Source organism: Orycteropus afer, unplaced genomic scaffold (assembly GCF_000298275.1).
Source record: "Orycteropus afer afer isolate SDZICR_OR568_19922 unplaced genomic scaffold, OryAfe1.0 scaffold00215, whole genome shotgun sequence".
NCBI lineage: Eukaryota > Metazoa > Chordata > Mammalia > Tubulidentata > Orycteropodidae > Orycteropus > Orycteropus afer.
Genome location: NW_006921802.1, coordinates 1697368 through 1716635, shown reverse-complemented (window position 1 = coordinate 1716635; position 19268 = coordinate 1697368). Strand labels below are relative to the sequence as shown.

At 40.0% G+C, this 19268-nt stretch overlaps 1 protein-coding gene across 1 annotated transcript in view; it reads right to left on the bottom strand.

Annotated features, from left to right (window-relative positions):
• The window catches only part of FAM149A (family with sequence similarity 149 member A), a 75380-nt gene extending 59185 nt beyond the window's left edge, over positions 1-16195 (bottom strand). The window contains exon 1 of the mRNA XM_042781997.1: positions 15477-16195. Coding sequence (XP_042637931.1) covers positions 15477-16195 — 719 coding nt within the window. The remainder of the gene's footprint in view (positions 1-15476) is intronic.
• Positions 16196-19268: the final 3073 nt, after the last annotated feature.

The window sequence follows — 19268 nt, the reverse complement described above, 5'->3', positions numbered from 1 at the left end:
GTAAATCTTCACCCAAATCCTAAAAAAAAAAAAAAAAAAAAGAATAATTAATTAATTCTTTATGGTGAAAACAGGATGGTATCTTGGTTCATGTTCAGTTTGGTGCAAAAACAGACTTCCAACGGAGGCAGCAGATAAAAGGATCAGAAGTTGTTTTGGTCTAGCACAGCCCTAGCAGAAAATACCACAAATGGGTAGCTTTAACAAATGGATTTATTCTCTTACAGTTCAGGAGGCCAGAAGTCCAAGTTCAAAGTGCCAGCTCTAGGCACTTTGGGCTTCAGCTCTGCCTCTTGCTTCTGGCCCACTGGAGCTGAAGGCATCTCTTACCTCAGGCAGCTGCTGGGTGCTAAGGCTGACAAACCCGAGGTCAACAAATAAAACGGCACAGTGCCAAGATTATCAAACAACATGGCAGACTACTAGTTCAAGTCCGACAGTCCCAAGATTGGCAGGAAACATGGCAGGTCACTCACTGATGACTCGGCCAAATGCATGATCCAAGTATGCTAAATAGCTGCAAAACCTTTCTCAAAGCTTCTCCTTATATACTAGAAATACACCGCATCCCTAAGGCAGCTACTCAGCTGCTCACTACGGATTCCACCAAAGTGTTGATTACCAGTCTCCTCATGCAGAACACGACATCCAGCTGCAGCCACTCAAAACCAGGCCCATCCAAGTTGACATATAACCTTAACTACCACAGAAGTATATACAAGTTCACACAAATAACACACAGCCCTTAGAAGCTTAACTCAAAATGTTAGTATTAACCAAATGAGTTATTAGAGGTAAACATTTTAATCCTAACCTGAATTAAATATCAACATTGAATTCACAAAAATCATGAGCTCTGGAATATAACAGACACACTTCCATTATGGCCCTAGGATATAAATAAAAGGTAATAAGTTTTCCTTAATAGAAAGAGAAAACAAGAATTATGTGTGCATTTTAAGATTGTCCACGGGGGGGGGGGGGGTTATTTGTTTTGCTTTTGATAGCATTTAGGTGGGTCTCGCCCTTCAAGACAAAAAAACTATTCTGTGTCCTTTGCACAGAATTTCTTCTGACCTATGTATCATCTAAAGTCATGGTCCTTAACCTTAATATCAGTTGTGAAGTGTCAGCCCAAAACTTTTAAGTCTAATTTTATCAATGATTTGCATTTAAAAAAAAAAGTTTTTGTTTTTTTTAAACTATCCCTTCCACTTGCATTCCTATATTCTTTCTTGTTTGGAAAGTTAGGGATATACTTGCAAGGATTTGACTGCTAACCAGAAGGTTGGTGGTTCAAACCGACCAGCCACTCCTCAGAAAGAAGATTGGGCGATCTACTTCTATAGAAATACGGCCTCAGAAACCCAGGGAGGGGTTGTTATGAGTTGAAACCAACTCAAGGGCAGTGAGCTTGTTTTTGGTATTGTATTCAGTAATTATGTATGGAAATGTATCTTGCAGGTAAATGTCAACCTTTAATGTGTGTTGGAGAAAACAAAAAGGTTGTGAGGCAGAAAGAGACCTAGTACTCACATTCCAGCTGGTTGATTTCTAAGGGGTAGAGCTTTAGCTACTGTTTTGATTGTTTATATAAAGTAGACAATTTCAGCACGCTTTTGTCAAAAACATCCCTTTGTTTCAAGTCTACCTGTCCTATTTTAAATGACTTTGGAAGTAAACATACATCTTATACTCATTGTCAGTGGTATGCTGGGTTCTAAAAAAAAAAAAAAACCAAGAGCCTTGACTTGAAGAGTTTTCAGATTTGCAGGGTGTAAATACTCTGGCCATGGTAGACTAAAACTACCAACATGATGTCACTGAGTGTGGAATGGAAAGTTATGCACATGATCAACTCCTGTGAGCCAGTGCAATTAGATTTTGTTAGGTAGAGTTGTCACTTAATATGAGGACATAATTGGATTGAGTAGGCATTTAATGAAAGGAATAAAAAGGTAAAGCACGATGGGTCCTCAGTTCCCTGGGCAGATCTTGGTGCCGGCTAGGAGGTCAGTGTCTTGGTAAGGCCATGGAGGGCTGGTTCCAGGTTGGCCAACAAGTTACCAGAGAATCCAGAAGGAGAAATCATGGGGAGTTGGGATTTGAGGTTGTTAAGCCAGGTATTCAGGGCTTTGAGGGTTAAATAAAAGTAGCAGTCCCTGTGATGCTCAGAGATTCTCTCCCTCCCACAAGGCCCAGAGCTTGCTGGGTTAACTGTACCAGCATGCAGGAGCCAATTACAGGATTTCTTTCCCACTCCACACTCAGTGGCTACAGTGTGAGTATTCACATCCTGCAAATCTGCAAATATCTCAAGTGATGGCTTTTGTTTTTTTCTGGAGAGCCCACCTACGATAGCACAGCCCTGCTATTAAGTATAATTCAAAAAACACAGCACAACCACTGCCGTGGAGTTGGATCCGACTCATAGCGACCCCTCCTCGTGTTTCCGAGGCAGTATCACTAGGAAAGTAGATTGTCCAACCTTCCTTGAGGAAGAGGAATGGCTGGTGGGTTTGAACTGCCAGCTTTCTGGTTATCAGTCAAATGCCTTAAGCACTACGCTACCAGAGCTGCTACTAAGTATAAGATGCATTTATTTCCAAAGCCATCCTGGATAGGACAGGCAGATTTGAAACAAAGAGAAGCTTTTGATGCTTTGTTTTGCGATGATCCTGAGCCCCTAATGACACTGACTACTTAAAACAGATGAGGACAATTGTCTTGTAGAATAGTCTATATTCAGAACTGGTCTTATTATTTCCTACCAAAATATTTCTTGTTTTGTTTGTTTGACTCTATTATGACATCTTCTTTCCATCTACGGATATTTTATCAGAAAATTTATCACTTAATATGAAGATACAATTGGCATAAATGGGCATTCAATGAAAGGAAAACCAGCATTGGTACTCATTCTCTGGGCAGTCCTAAGGGTGGTACCAGGCAGGAGGTGAATGTCTTGGTAAAGTCATGGGGGCAGCTTCCATGTTGGTCAACACAGTTAACAAAGTATCCAGGAGGAAAATTTATGAGGAGTAGGGGCTAAAGTTTTTAACCCAGCTTTTCAGGGCTTGGAGGGTTAAATCAAGAGCCAGATTGACTCATCAAGTCCAAGGTTAAAGTTCACTACAAAATCAGGACAAAGCCTAAAGGATCATTGAAAAAACTTCAAAGGAGCTGGTACACAGAACAAGGGCAGGAAGGGATACCAAGCTTCCAGATGACTGCTGGGTGTAAGATGCTGCAGGAGGCTGAGTTCTAAAACTCTAAAACTGAGTTCTAAAACTGAGTGGTTTGTGGATGAGGCAGTCTGTTAAAATGGTCCCTTTGTGACCATCTTTGCAAGCATAGAATTCAGCAACTGTCAGAAGTCTTCCTTTTGCTTCATAAATAGAGTCCCACCATATTTTTCAATTTAAATTGAGGTTAACGATTAATTTAAAAAATATCACTTTAACAAAACATTAAAATTAAAACCACTGATTTTTAAAAATCCTCAAGATTATATCATGTATGGTAGATATTGCTAGGCAAGAAAGGTTCAAAATGTTCTATGTTATGTGAAAGAAATAAACTCTTTAGATAAACATGAATCTTAGTGCCTGGCAAGATTATAGTTGTCAATATTTAATTATAAGGTCTCTTCTAAACCCTTAAGTGGAAACCTCTAATGAAAAAAATGCTAATGTGCAGGTATAGCCTTTCCTCCAGCAAGGGCCATATCTAATTGCTGCTTCTCCTTTTTATTCCTATTAAGACAGTGCTAGTTCATTACCCACCTTACTAATATAAATAAAATATTCACTTTGCTATTAAACATACACAAAATAATTTACAAGTAACATAATTATATAACAATACTAGAAGAGAGTTGATAAAACAAATGCTACTTTTACAAAATCATGATTTTGCAGTAGTCATTTGCTATCTGTACCTCAAAATGAACAAAGTTAAATATGGTCTATATCAGTGTTAATAAGAGTATTATTCTGAGGAAGATACTTTTAGATTACTTAATAGCATGAAGTTTATTTTTCAAATGTATTTTTACAACAAGGAGTGTAATTGCTTAAGATCAGTTTGTTCCAGGAAAAAAAAATGCCACTAGTGACCTTGTTCTTGTTGTTAGGTGCTGTAGAGTTGGTTCCCACTCATAGCAACCCTGTGTACAATAGAATGAAACACTGCCTTTTCTTGTGCCATAATTTGTTATGATCCACACACAGCTGAACGTCTTTACATAGTCCCTAAAACACAGGTAAACATCATTCTAGTATTTTTTGCTTTCAGTTAAGATCCATCTGCCATCAGCAATGATATCTATTTCTCATTTCACATCCTCTTCTGAATCCAGCCAGAATTTCTGGCAGTTCCCTGTCAATATACTGCTGCAACCATTTTTGAATTATTTTAAGCAAAATTTTATTTGCCTGTGATATTAATAATATCATTCAATAATTTCTGCATTCTGTTGGATCAGTTTGGAATGGGTGCAAATATGGATTTCTTCTTGTTCCTTGGCCAAATATGTCTTCCAAATTTCTTGGCATAAATGAGTGAGTGTCTCCAGTGCTTCATCCATTTGTTGAAAAATCTCAATGGGTATTCTGTCAATTATTGGAGCCTGGTTTTTCACCAATTCCTTCAGCACAGCTTAGACTGCTTCTATCAATATGATCTATGGTTCTTGATCATATGTTGTTGTTGTTGTTGTTATGTGCCATCGAGTCGACCCCGACTCATAGCGACCCCTCCTTGGGTTTCCGAGGCAGTATCACTACGGAAGTAGGATTGCCCAACCTTCCTTCCGAGGAGTGGCTGGTGGGTTTGAACCGCCAGCCGTCTGGTTAGCAGGCAAGTGTCTTAGCCACTATGCTACCAGAGCTACCTCCCAAAATGGTTGAATGTTGACCAATTCTTTTTGGTACACTGAGACTCCATGTATTCCTTTCATCTCGTTTGATGCTTCCTGCATTGGACAATATTTTGCCCATAGAATCCTTCAATACTGCAATTCGAGGTTTGAATTTTTCTTCATTTTTTTAGCTTGAGAAATACTAAACATGTTCCGCCCTTTTGATTTTATAACTCCAGGTCTTTACACATTTCATTATAATACTTTACTTTGTCTTCTCAAGCTGCCATTTAAAACTTTCCACTTAGCTCATCATTTCTCCCATTCACTTTAGCTACTCTCCACTCAAGAGAAAGTTTCAGAGTCTCTTATAACATCCATTTTGGTATTTTCTCCCTTTCTTGTCTTTTTAAGGAGCTCTAGTGGTGTAGTAGGAGCTCTAGTAGCATAGTGCCTAAGGCACTTGACTGCTAACCAAAAGGCCGGCGGTTCAAACTCACTAGCCACTCCTTGGAAGTAAGGTTGGGCAATCCTACTTCTGTAGTGACACTGCCTCGGAAATCCAAAGAGGGCTCGCTGTGAGTCCAGGCCGACTCGATGGCACATAACAACACAACAACAGTGGTGTAGTGGGTAAGGCATTTGGCTGCTAACCTGAGGTTGGCGGTTCAAACCCAGCAGCTGCTCCACAGGAGGAAGATAAGGCAATCTTCTTCCATAAAGATTTACAGCCTTGGAAACCCAATTGGGTAAGTATGAGTTGGACTCAACTGGATGGCAGTGGGGTTTTTTTGTTGTTGTTGTATTTTTAATTATCTTAAAAAGTATATTTTAATCTTCACTATCATCTTAAACAATTTGGAAAAAAAAAAAAAAGCTTATATTTGCCACATACCTGCTATGTGGATTTAGACCAATTCTACATTCATTTCTGAGTCTGTTTCCAAAGTTGTAAAATGCAAATATAATTCCTATCTTCTTTGGTTGTTTGGGCTTTCATAGCAATGTCTATGAAACACTGAAACAGCATTTGGCACATAGTAAGCATAGAATAAATACCAGCTATTATGTTAAGTGCTCCCAAAGTTGGGTTTTGTAGAATAATACATATTTGAGCAAAGTGAAACATGTTCACAAAAATGTTTAAACTAGGAAGTAAACAAAGATCTGACTGAGCTTGACCTTGATACTATGTCACCTATTTATTTAACATGTATTTTACATAGTAAAATTTAAGCTCTCTGGGATTTATGTTTTAAGCATTAACTTAGCAACAAGACTAGTCCTCAGTGAAGGTTCATTTCATTCAGTGTAGACCCTTTTTCTAACTGGACTTTGAAGAGTCTTGCTTACACATGGGTGATTTTTAAAATATCACTATGAAATATTACAAATATGAATTAAGTGTTGCTTTTAAAATTAATACCCATTTTAACCCTCTATGAACCTAGTGATAGTCTCTGGTATATAATTATCATCACTGACATGTAATAAATAGTGAAAATAATATGATGTAGATTGTGAGATTCCAAGGTAGGAATTATTATTGGCATTCTGAAGTCCTCATTATTGGCATTCTAAAGTTCTTCCACATTATTTGGAAATAATTTAAAAAGCCATGCTTAGAAATTTAAGAAGGCAATGATTCTGTGAAGAAAAAGAAATATATAGATAGATACAAGCATTTGAGGAAAATATTGTATTTCATTCGACTTAGCCTTAATTATCTCTTCATTAAACGGTTTGGAATTCTTAGCCTGGATGTTTTCCTTGTCATAGCCAATGAACATTAGTTTCTTTTCCAAGTGCATTCAAGAGGGGACATAATCTGGATGTTTATTCATTACAAAGACTTTATTTAGTTTTGTGCTATCTCGAAGGTGTTGTCTTGATTGACTATTTCTGTATCTCAAGAAAAATGAGGCAATTTTTTATATTTTGTATCAAAGTATTTAATTAATCATGTCCTATTGAATACATCTGTATAATACCTATTCCAAGGACCACAAAGTGTCTTGGTAACTTTTGAAACTATTGCCTATTGGTTGTAAAATTATGTATATCCAAAATGTGATTTGGCTATTTTTGAATAAACAAATATCTGCCCCATACTCATGGAGAAGAAAAAGAGTGTTTTCTGCATATGAAGGATATGTGTTAGGGTATTTTTAAATGTTAACTGTTATATTTGTCCTAGTGTTTTAATTTTCCTTTGCCACTTCTCACATTTAGTAAAGTAAAGCTTTTTTGCTTATTGCTTTGAAAACAGAGAAAGCAGGTTTTTTGGTTTATTTTTTTCCCCTTGTTTTTATGTTTTTAAAAAATCTAAGCCTACAGGGTCTGTATTATTTTTTGGTATAGACCAAGGAGTTAGGAAGGGGTGGATGCATCACGAGGTGCCTCTCAACCCTCAGAAGAGAGCAAATTTCCTGGACTGGGGAGATTTTGTGAGTGCAGACATTTCAATGTCTCCAAGAAAATGAATCTCAGCTCTGCAGGTTGAACTGAGGTCATGGAATTGGGCAGGGAGGGGCTAGCGGTGCCTTGAGATCCTACTGCAAAAGAAAATATTCCATCAAGGTCTCTGTGTCCTATACCAGGCACCCTGCCAAGAGGTCGATTGGGGGCTGATATCTAGCCAGCCCTACTCCTGATATGCACCAAGGCCCAGTAATGGACATCTTAGAGTATGGAACTTCTTTTCTAATTCCTACAAAGGTGTCCTGTGGACTAGTGGGGTCTGAATCAAGTGTCCAGAGCCAGGGAGTTCCTAGAGACCCTCCTCTAGGAAACTGATTCACAGGCACAAAATCCACTCCTTCAGTGAGCTGAGTGAGGTACTAGGTGTGGGTTGACCTAAAATAAGTTGTGGATAAGGATCAGGAGGGACGTGTGCCTCGGGGTCCTTCCATAGAGCTTGGATAAGGTAGTAGGATCCTGGGGAAGAGAAAGGCTACATGGTGTGTAAAGGTAGACAGACTTTGGTGTCCTCATGGAAATTCCATGCTGGTAAGGGAGCAGCAGGCTGATTTCAGGGGCTCCCATGAGTCCCACAGAAGAAAGGAGGAGACCCCTAGCTTGAAGGACCCTAGTGGACAGGTACAGGACACTAAGGGCAAGGTGAGGCCATGAAAGTTTCAGCTATGCCAGTAGAGGCAGAAACAATGAAAGAACAAGTGGGCTCCTTCCCCACCATGGAATGTCCTGGCCCTACATAGGCCCATCAGAATAAGACTCAAGTCCAAAATAAAAATGGCATAATACACAGGTAACTGAGTCTTCTTTTCTACCACCTTTACAGAATATGAGCTTGACATAGAAATTAAATAAAAAATACAGGAACATCCCCTCACAGGGCATGAGACCACTGATCTTATCCATGGTATATAAACCAAAACCAAAGCAAACTCACTGCCATTGAGTCACATCTGACTCATAGTGACCCCTCTTGGGTTTCTGAGGTGGTATCCCTATGGAAGTAGATTGCCCAACCTTTCTTCAGAGGAGTGGCTTTTGGGTTTGAACCACCAGCCTTCTGGTTAGCAGTCAAATGCCTTAGGCACTACACCACCAGAGCTCCCATGGTATACAGAAGGGCTTAAAAAATTATGATCATCTAGTAATTTAGTTGGGAGCTCTGGTGGCATAGTGCCTAAGGCATTTGACTGCTAACCAGAAGGCTGGTGGTTCAAATCCACCAGCCACTCCTCGGAAGGAAGATTGGGCAGTCTACTTCCGTAGAAATACTGCCTTGGAAACCCAAGGAGAAGCCGCAATGAGTCAAATGGACTCAATAGCAGTGAGTGAGTTTTGAGTAATTTAGTTTGAGTAAACTTAATCAAGGGACCCTTCCTAAAGATAGATTATAGACTGGCAGAAATAGAAGACAGCATGTCATGTTTATGAATTTCCTGTTACAAGTTCATCTTTGTTCAGAATTTATCCTTGTTGGATAAAGTTTCTTATGAAAGAAAGTGCCACTGAGGACTGTGAATGAAGTGTGAGAGATGTGATGGGATGCAATTACTGGCTAACAATTTTAACTCGGAGAAAAGCAGTTAAGTATCAGAAATCCTCTCCTTTGGAATGATGGATTATATATTTTAATTTTATTTACATTTACATAGGAAAAGAACTTTTGACCACTAATCCAGTTATACTTTTTGAGATTTTTAAATAACAAATTAAGAGGATAATTTAAAGCTAAAAAAACTATTGAATAAAACTGTAAGAACAAAATTGTTTTTAGGGGTTTAAGCAAATGCTAGATATGAACAACCAATTCAAATTCATTGCTGTTTTTAATGGAAGCAATAGTCATGTGACTGTAATGGAAGTAATAGTCCTATGACAACTACATACTGAGCTCACCATCCATCCCTGTGGAAATGCAAAGTCCCAGCAGAAGCATTACTAACTTTGGGAAAACTCCAAGACAGCAAAGCAAAAAGCTCCTAGACAACAATTATTCTCAAAGAAGAAACATGGAATTACCTCTAGATTTTTATGAGGAGTGGGAGCCAGAAAAGTGGATTACATGGAGAATAGTTTCATTCATTCAGTAGTTCAAATGTTTGCTCAATAAATACTTATTAAATGTCTTTTGTGACATGTCTCCTTAAATATCAGAGGAAAAAGAAAAACAAAGAGTTCATAGTGAAGTAAAGGCTATAAACTGTGAATATAAATCACAGAATTACAGGCTAGGAAAGAGCAAAAACTATACAAAAGGGTCCATTATGTATGGTTTGTGATTCTTCCGCATTGCCTCTAAAAATTAAAAGATATGTCCTTACGTGGCTAATATATTTTCTTCTAGTTGTTATACATCACTCATTGATGATGCTCACTGAGCTAATCATTATCTTCTAAAATAATGCAAGGAAAAGAATGATGAAAAATTAGAGAGTTCTATCATTTGCCCTTTTAAATAACTGAAATAAAACATACCATTACAAATATAAATGATTCATTTTTTTCTCACTCTTCACAAAGTGAAACATACTCTTAATGTTTATTTCTGTTCCAATAAGCAATTAATAAGCACAGCATTTGGAATTTTCCAAGTGTTAGGTTCTTCATATATTAATCCAGCAGTTTTAGAAACATCTCATGAAGAAAGTATTATCATCTCCATTTTATCAAGAAGGAATGCCCAAGCTGTGAAAAATTAAATACTTCACCCCAAATTATACAGTTGGCAAATGGCTTGAGATTAGAATCCAACTAGTCTAATTCCAAGGCCCCTGGGCTTAACCACTGTTTTAGGGTGACTCAGTGTCAGATGAACTGAGAGATGAGCCCACTGGTGTCACTAAATGGGTGTGGGGGTTTCAGACTGCACCGGATGACACTGTCAGATAAGGTGATACCAAAATGACTGTCTAGAAAGTTTTTGTGCAATGTTTTAGCAGAAATTTATTATTTTAATAAAAATATCCCTGATTCCTATAATTAGTTATAACAACAAAATATTTCCCCTGAGTCTAGCTTACATTTATTGAACCTTCTAATGTGCTCCAATCAGAGCTGTCATTATTACCCAATTACAATAATACCTCAAATCACCCAGTTTCCTCCGCACATGCTACAGCCTGCACTCTTGTTTTTGTGCTGCAGGTGTTTTCAGAGTTGCTGATTTTGCCACATCTTCTGGTGTTTACTATAATGTTGTGGTAATTAGTATCTGTGAACCTATTTCAGTAATAACATTTTTGAAAACGCAATAGTAATTAAAGGAAAAGGAGGAGGAAAATCAAGAGATTTCCTCAGTCATTAATGATGTTGTAAATAATAATGTGATTCAATGAAGAAAGATTTTACAAAGCAATATTGTTGTTAGTAGTCATATAATCTAAGAAATACTACTTATGCAATTTACAAGTACATTTATCACATATTATTCAATGATTATAATTGATAGTAAACATTACTAAGGATTCTGTATGGTCTGGTACAGGAGAAGGTCCATGGAGGTGAGACACCATGGGTAATAGCATTGGGTAACACCAGCCCTAGTGATGTCACTGGATGAATCCCTCTGGTTCATTTTATTGCTAGGCAATATGCAAGCTCTGCAGGTAGCTACCACAGTATTTGTACACTAAGATGATTTTAACAACGGAACTTAATCATTCAAAAGAGGAATTAGTATCTATTAATAGCTATAACTTACAAAAGATATATTCTAAATACTTCCTCACCACATGAAGTTTATAACCTACCAATAAGCATATATAGCAATTAGCTCTCTATCATCTATTGCTAGGAACTCTTATAGTTGCAGAAGAAACAGCATGAGACTTTATATAAGGAGATAATTGTGTAATACAAACCAGGAATGCAAAAGGAGGTACTGAAAAGAAATGAGGATGCATGAAAAATAATATAAATAAGACACAATATGTAAATGAAATTCATAGGGTAGTGAAAGTGAAAAAGATGAAAAGGCTCGTATCATATATGCTCTGCCTCTGGTTCAGGTGTGGCAGCAATTACGTCCCACGGAATGAAAAGGGCATGTCCCTCTTCCAAGGGTGATTCCTTTATCTAAGCCAGGGGTTAGAAGTCAAAATCCATGCTGTTATCCAGCTTCTTGGGAGCTCTGGTGGCATAGTGCCTCAGGCATTTGACTGCTAACCAGAAGGCTGGCGGTTCAAACCCACCAGCCACTCCTCCGAAGGAAGACTAGGCAATCTACTTCCGCAGTGATACTGCCTGGAAACCCAAGGATGGATCTCTATGAGTCAGAATTGACTCAATGTCCATGAGTTTGAGTTTGGTCTAGGTGTATTTTTTTTTTTTCTTCCAGTTTATATAGCATCTCGGGGGGGGGGAGGGAACACACAAAAAGAGCCTCTAAATTTAAATAAAATTTGCAAATTACCTACTCAAATTAATTTCATGATTTTTAGTTTTAATAAAGGCCAAGTACAGAATCAGGTCAAATCTAAAGTTTATGGGTTTTCTTTAAAGAAATAAAAGCTATGACTTAGAATTTTCCTTTACAGCTTATTCCAATGATATTAAAATTAGATTAGCATTTGTCTAAGAGTTGTTTAAATTTGTTGTGCACTTACTCGTATTCTGTTTAGCTACTTGCTTTTTTTCCTACTATTTCTACATTCACCATCTTTCCCTTTCTTCATTGTAGCACTTTTGAAAATTAAATACACAGTTTTAATATTAATATTAACAAAGTAAGCTAACTGCAAGCAGCTCTAGTAGCACAGTGGTTAGATACTTGCCTGCTAAATAAAAGGTCAGTAGTTTGAACCAAAGCTGCTCCTTGGGAGAAAGATGTGACAGTCTGCTTTTATGAAGATGACAACCTTGGAAACCCTTTGGGGCACTTTTATTTCATCCTATAGGGTTGCTATGAGTCAGAATAGATGCTACAGCAACAGGTTGTTTGGCGTTTTTTAGACTAATTGCAGCGGGAGCTCTGGTAGCGTAGTGCCTAAGGCACTTGACTGCTAACCAGAAGGCTGGAGGTTCAAACCCACCAGCCACTCCTCGGAAGGAAGGTTGGGCAATCTACTTCTGTAGTGATACTGCCTCGGCAACCCAAGGAGGGCTCATTATGAGTTGGATCCGACTCAATAGCACATACCAACAACTGCAGCAGCCATCTTCTAACAGATGAGATGCTAAGGATATAATTTAAATCCATGTCTTATGATGTCTGTTCAGTGTTGCAAATCACCACTGCACAAATTCTGGAAGGAAAAACATAATTCTAGGTGCAAACAATCTATAGTGCTGGGGGAAAATCACCTTAGTTTTTTCCTCCTTCTTCCTTGTCCCTTTATAAATGTTAGTTATTGAAAAAAAAAAAATGGATGGGGTATGAGGAGAGGAAGGGAATGAGTATTTGTGTATCTAAAAAGAAAAAATACTCTGCTTGGAGGGCTTGTCTGCTGCCCTGCCTCTGACCATGCTTTTATCTACTGCTACAGGCAGTAGGAAAAAACAGAATCAGAAATTCTTGATATTTCTCATGAATTATCTGAAATTCAATACCTTCATTCTCAGTAAAAATGAACATGTTTTTTAAATTCAGAATAGTCTCTTATGTAAATAATGCTAAATATAGTGATTGGTCATGTTATAAGAAGGGACCATTCCCTGGAGAAGGATGTCATGCTTGGTAAAATTGAGGGTGGAGGGTCAGCTAAAAATGAGAAGACCCTCAACAAGATGGATTGACACAGTCGCTACAATGACAGGTTCAAGTATAGCCAGAATTGTGAGGCTGGTGCAGGACCAGGCAGTATTTTATTCTGCTGTACGCAGGGTCATTATGAGTTGGAGCCCACTCAATGGTGCTTAACAACAACAACAGAAATTTTTTTGTATGATCTTGAGCTGAGATGGTCGAGAATTGAAACCAACACCAGTTCTTTCACTGACCATGCTGCACATTTCAGTGCCTGTTTGTAAAAAGCACTAAGACTGGAGTTTAAGGTCAGTGTGTAGATCTATTTTCTCATAAAACATTAATTGTATAAATGTTAAGGACCAGTAGCCAATAACAAAGGTCTAATTCCTTAGACATAGATATTCCAGCTACGTATCCAAATGCAATTGATTTTCCTTACAATGTTTTAAATTAAAGAGATAACTTAATATTACTTAACTGGGAGCTCTGGTGGCATAGTGCCTAAGGTATTTGACTGCTAACCAGAAGGCTGGCAGTTCAAATCCACCAGCCACTCCTTGGAAGGAGGGTTGGGCAATCTACTTCCGTAGTGATACTGCCTTGGAAACCCAAAGAGGGGTCACTATGAGTCTGACTCAACGGCAATGAGTTTTCTCTTTTTTTTTTTTTTTAACCTATTTCAGCATTGAAATGAGTGTCAAGCAGTTTTGCAAAAAAGTAATTATTTAAATTGTGAATGAATTAGCCTTGTTGGTGCAGTGGTTAAGCACTCGGCTGCTAATCAAAAGATTGGTGGCTTGAATCACCAGCCCCTCTGTGGAATAAACATGTGACAGTCTGCGTCCGTAAAGTTCACAACTTTGGAAACCCTGTGAGGCAATTCTAATCTGTAGTAAAGGGTCTTTAAGAGTGGAATCGACTCTACAACAATTTTTTTTTAATGCAAAACTTCACTAAAAAGAGTTGTTTTTTTGGGGGGAGGGTGTTGTCTATGTTATATGCTGTTGTTGTTAGGGCCATGGAGTCAGTTCTGACTCATAGCGACCCTATGTACAACAACATGAAACACTGCCCAATCCTAAGCCATTTTCACAATCCCTTTTACGCTTGATCATTGTTGCAGCCACTGTGCCGATCCATCTTGTAGAGGGTCTTTCTCTTTTTCACTGACCCTCTACTTTACCAGGTATGATCTCCTTCTCTAGGAACTGGTCCCTTCTGACAACATGACCAAAGCACATGAGACAATGTCTCACCATCCTCCCTCGTAAGGAGCGTTCTGGCTGTGCTTCTCCCAAGACAGATTGGTTCTTCCTTCTGGCAGCCCATGGTATATTCAATATTCTTCACCAATATTGTAATTCAAAGGCTCCAATTCTTCTTCGGTCTTCCTTATTCATTCTCCAGTTTTCACATGCATGTGAGGCTATTGAAAATACCTAGGCTGTTACGGCTGGCTATTCTTTCCTCACTAGGTAGGTAACAAGGCAGAAACTTCATCTGTGAATGAGCCCCTCTGGTCTGCCTTTGACCATTTTACTTTTTTTTTCCTTGTCCATTCAGAACGATGAAATGTTTCCTCTGCACTTAAGTATGTGTGCTTTGCTCATTAAAAAATAAAGTTCACCTCAGTCCTAAAATAAATATTTTACAACAATAATGCTTTCATCCCTCTTCTAGGAGAAAATGTAGTGTGTGTGTGTGTGTGTGTGTTGACGAAATATTCTTCAATTATCAGTGAAACCATTTCAGTGAAGTCAGTCAACCTTTCTGCAATATCCCAGGGCACTCTAACAAGAGCTTATGAACCCTAGGGTATAGATCACATGTGTCCTGTAAAAAAAAGAAAAAGAACTCCACTACTGTGGAGTCATTCTGAATTGGTGTCCTAAGCATTACCAATCCCATTTGTGTCAGATGATGTTATACATACGTAAATGAACTAGCTGTTGCACAAAGGAAATTCATCCCAATGGGATGACAATTGAGACTGGTCTTTGCAAGTAGGGAGGTACACTGTTTTCTACAATCCAAGTAGCCAACGAGTGTATTCGGTTACCCTGTACACCTGCTATACTCTGCAGCAGAGAAAGGGGCTCTAGGGCTCATTTAAAAGTCCTTGAGAAGATCAGACTAACAAATGATCTAAGTGACAATGCTTCAGCTAGAAGAGACATACTTCTGTCCTCCTTTCCTTAAAGCACTGCTTCTTCCCTCCCTTTCTGCTGGTACAACACAGGATTAAACCTGAGAGCAAAGGCATGACACAGTTTATGTTTGAAAAGATCAGAAAGCTAAGGAATAAGGACCCTGAAAAACTCAAGGAGGTTGCCCAGAGTATTTAGTGAAAATTATTGCAAATAGCGATTTTCTAGTGGCAAGGTGGATGTGAAAGGCGGACGGGTGGCAGGTTCCAGAGAAAAACCGACAACCCAGGACCTCGCGCTTACTCACGCTTCTCCCTCATCCTCGGAGTCGCTGTCTGAGGCCCATTCCTCGCCGATGTCCGGCAGGGTGAAGAATAGGGTTTTGGGTCCGGTGCCGGTGCCTGGAGGTATCCAAGAGCTGGGATCTCGCTCTCCGCAGCCAGACTGGCGGAGGTTCCGTGGGCTCACGGCTAAACTGCTGCTGCTGCTCGCTGCGCCCTCGATGGACGGCAGCTCCGCCCAGACCCCGCCGGGTCCCGGGGGCGCCCGCTCCAGGGTCGCGAGGCGAGCGGGGGAGCCTGCAGCACTGTAGCTGCCACCGCTGCTGGCGGGGAACAGGGGAAAGGACTGGGGCAGGGAGAGGGGCAGGGACAAGGGCTGCACTTTGGCCACTTTCGGACTACTGGGAAGCGAGAGGGGAGACCCTACTGATTCTGCCGCGCGGCTGGCGGCCGAGACCCTAGGGTAGGAGGCGGTGAGCACGCGATGGAGCGGCGCGGGGGCGGAGGGCAGCAGGGCGGGGACTTTCCGCGAGGTAGACGGGGAGTCGGGCACCAAGGCGGGGAAGAGGGTGAGGGTGGGGGCTGTGCTCAGGGAGGTGTCGGTGCCAGAGCCCACCGGCCCTGCGGAGGCGGCGCCCCCGGAGTGGCTGGAAGAAGCAACCGTCGAGGGAACCGACGGGGGCGCCGTCGAGGTCTTGAAGATTTTGGCAAAGAAAGACCCAAGGTCCAACACAGCGACCTTCATGCTTCGGCCTTGGAAATGTCCTTGTTGCTGCCGGAATCTCAAAACCACGGTAAACCAGGCGGCTGGGCTCCATCCACTGCCGCCTGCAGGGATAAGGACACGACGGCCCTGGGCAGAGGTGGGAGTGGTAGGGCACCCGGAGCACCGGTGACCCCAGGCGCCTCTGGTTCTGTCTCCACCTGGAGGAACCTCACCCGGCGCCTCAGCCCCGCACCACTCAGGACTGACTTTCCCCGATACCTGTCTGCCTGCGAACTGCGGCTGCTGCGGGCGGCGGGAGGGAGAGAGACGTCCACAAGCCCTTCTGTGCCCGAGAGACAAGGGTCCGGCAGCTTAGGGAGGGGCGACGTGCTGCGGCTGCCAGCGCCACCGCGGGCTGAGTGTGGAGATTGCGGCTTTCTCAGGAGCTACCGGGACCGGCCCCCAGGACCGCGCAGGCGGTTGCTAAGCTAAACAAAAACCCTGCTTAGCTCACTGCTAATTGGGCCCCAGACTGCAGCTCAGGGCTGTGCCCAGAATAGATACAAGCTCCTCTCCCTGATTCATGCCTTAAAGGAACAGTCTCCAATTTCCCCATCACTCTTAGTGGTTCACCAAATTAGCCAAGCTTTTGGCTGAGTGGAGAGGAATTTGGGCACAGTTGTATTAACCTGGTTCCAAAAGGTTCTAGAATTTTTCTTGTCTGGCAAAGGCAAAAGTGCCAGAGAGATGGTCAGCTCTCCCATATGATAGGAGGTGAGTAAAAAGATATAGACAGGTTAGTAGGCTTAAAGCCGCAATGCTGGTTCCTCTTATTCCAGTGTCATGCTTAAAGTGTGTTGCTAACGATGATATATGGGAACAGCGAGGCGCCTCATTCAAGAACTTGGAAAAGAAGCTGTCTTGTACAGCTAAACTAGTAAAATTCAAATGCAATCTACATGTTTAATCTCCTATTGCAGTGAACCAGGAGACTGTATAACTGAAACCTAAACTTTAATCAAACTGACTGGACACAAGCCCAAAGGCAAGTATGAAAGGCAAGTTTATTATTAAGCAAAATAAATTTCATTTTACTTCATCTGGAGAAATATATTTGAAAAGAAAAATGTATGAGTGTGAATGTCTGGAAAGATTGTTGTTGTTGTTGTTGTTATATGCCATCAAGTCGGACCCAACTCATATGGGGTCAGTTTTGAGCAAGGTTAAAAAATAAGATAGTGACAGTATTTATCCACTAAGGTTCAGAGGAGAGTTTCTGTTTTCATCTCAGGGGGTATGTTTTCTGATTTGGTGCAGGAAAAGGAGATGAATATGTCTGATATTGAATACAAATCAACATTCAAGACTGTGTACTTTAGTCTTCTGTGAGTTATCAAAGTAGATTTGGTGCCATGGTAAATTGCTGTAGTAAATTTCCACCTTAATACCTTGCTTTGAGTTTCTTACAGACAGCTAACCGGCCTTCTGTTTATGATACTCACATCCTGTCATGGTCCCTTTTCTGCATCCAACTACTGCCAACAAACATTCACTGGGTCTTTTCTGCTTTAGGATCATGTGAAGCACTGAGATATAAAGAAGGAGTCATTTTCTTCCCACAATGTAGGATAATAAAATCTACAAATTGTTGTTATGTGCCGTCAAGTCGGACCCAAGTCAGACCCGACTCATAGTGACCCCTCCTTGGGTTTCCAAGGCAGTATCACTACAGCAGTAGATTGCCCCATCTTCCTTCCAAGGAGTGGCTGGTGGGTTTGAACCTCCAGCCTTCTGGTTAGCAGTGAAGTGCCTTAGGCACTATGCTACCAGAGTTCCTAATCTACAAGTAGAATATCTCAAATCTACAAGTAGAATGACAAGACTCACAAAAAGAACAGGAGAAAACAAAGTTTCATTGTTGGAAGTGGATGTAGTATTCTCACCAGCCAACCTCAGAAAGAAGGGACAATGAATGAATGACTGATTCCTTTGTTTGAAGGTCCTTTGAAAATGTCCTATAATTGCAAACATGATAAGCAATTCTTACCAAGATGCTAGGTCTTTTATAGCCATTGTTTGTCTATCAACAGTCTTTCAGAAAGGTATTAGATACTACCAAGCTTCCCTTGTTAATTACCTAGAGTGTGTCATTCTCCCAACATGCGCCTCAGATGATATGGCATATGGTCTGGCTGAAGCAGGTTAATAAAATAAAAGTAAATACAGTAAATCATTGTTTCAAGTGGCAGTGTTTATTTTAGATAGATTTTATTAGCAATGGCAAAGCAATTTTTTATGTGATTAACTTCTCCTGCTTCTATTAGTTAATAAATAACTTGATTAATTGCTTTTCTGATATAAATTGCTTGGCTACATTATTGTGAAAGTGTTAGGAAGTTCTGGCCATGTTGCTATGAAGAAATACTATGTTGTGGAAACATGAAACTTAAAACAAATAACCTGTGTAATTAACCTGTATAAGCAGTTAAATGGCCTCACTTCACATTACATCAAGGCCTGAAATTATAGAAAGACTACCAAATTTAATTATAAAAATATATAAAACTTCTGAATAATGAAAGACATTTATTGATTCAACAAATATTTATTAAATACCACATGGAGACATTATGCTATGGTGGACTCTAAAGCCAGGTGGTCTAGGGTCCTATTCTGTCACTACCACTTACCAATGCCAAGGCTCTCTCTGTTCCTTCATTCTCTCAACTATAATACAGAGACATTAATAGTACCTACCTCAGATAATGGTACATTGTGGCCATTGTATTAATCAACATATGTTATGTAATTAGATCAGAATGTGGTATATGGTAAGCTCTAAGTAGATATTAGTTTTTATTATATGTGACACTGAGTTATATTGATGACTATCCAGAGAAAAAGATCTGGAAGAAAATTATTGCTACACTTACTTCCAATTTGGTACTATTTGTTTATTTTCAAATAAGTGTATATTGTACGTTTTTAATGATAAAAGAGAATAAAACAAATCAAAACCTCCATAGAACCTTGAGCAAATTTTCTTGATTTTTTGATAAGAGCTCTGGGTTATACTGAGGGGTGGTGCAGTGAATTAACTAGTATGGCTCTT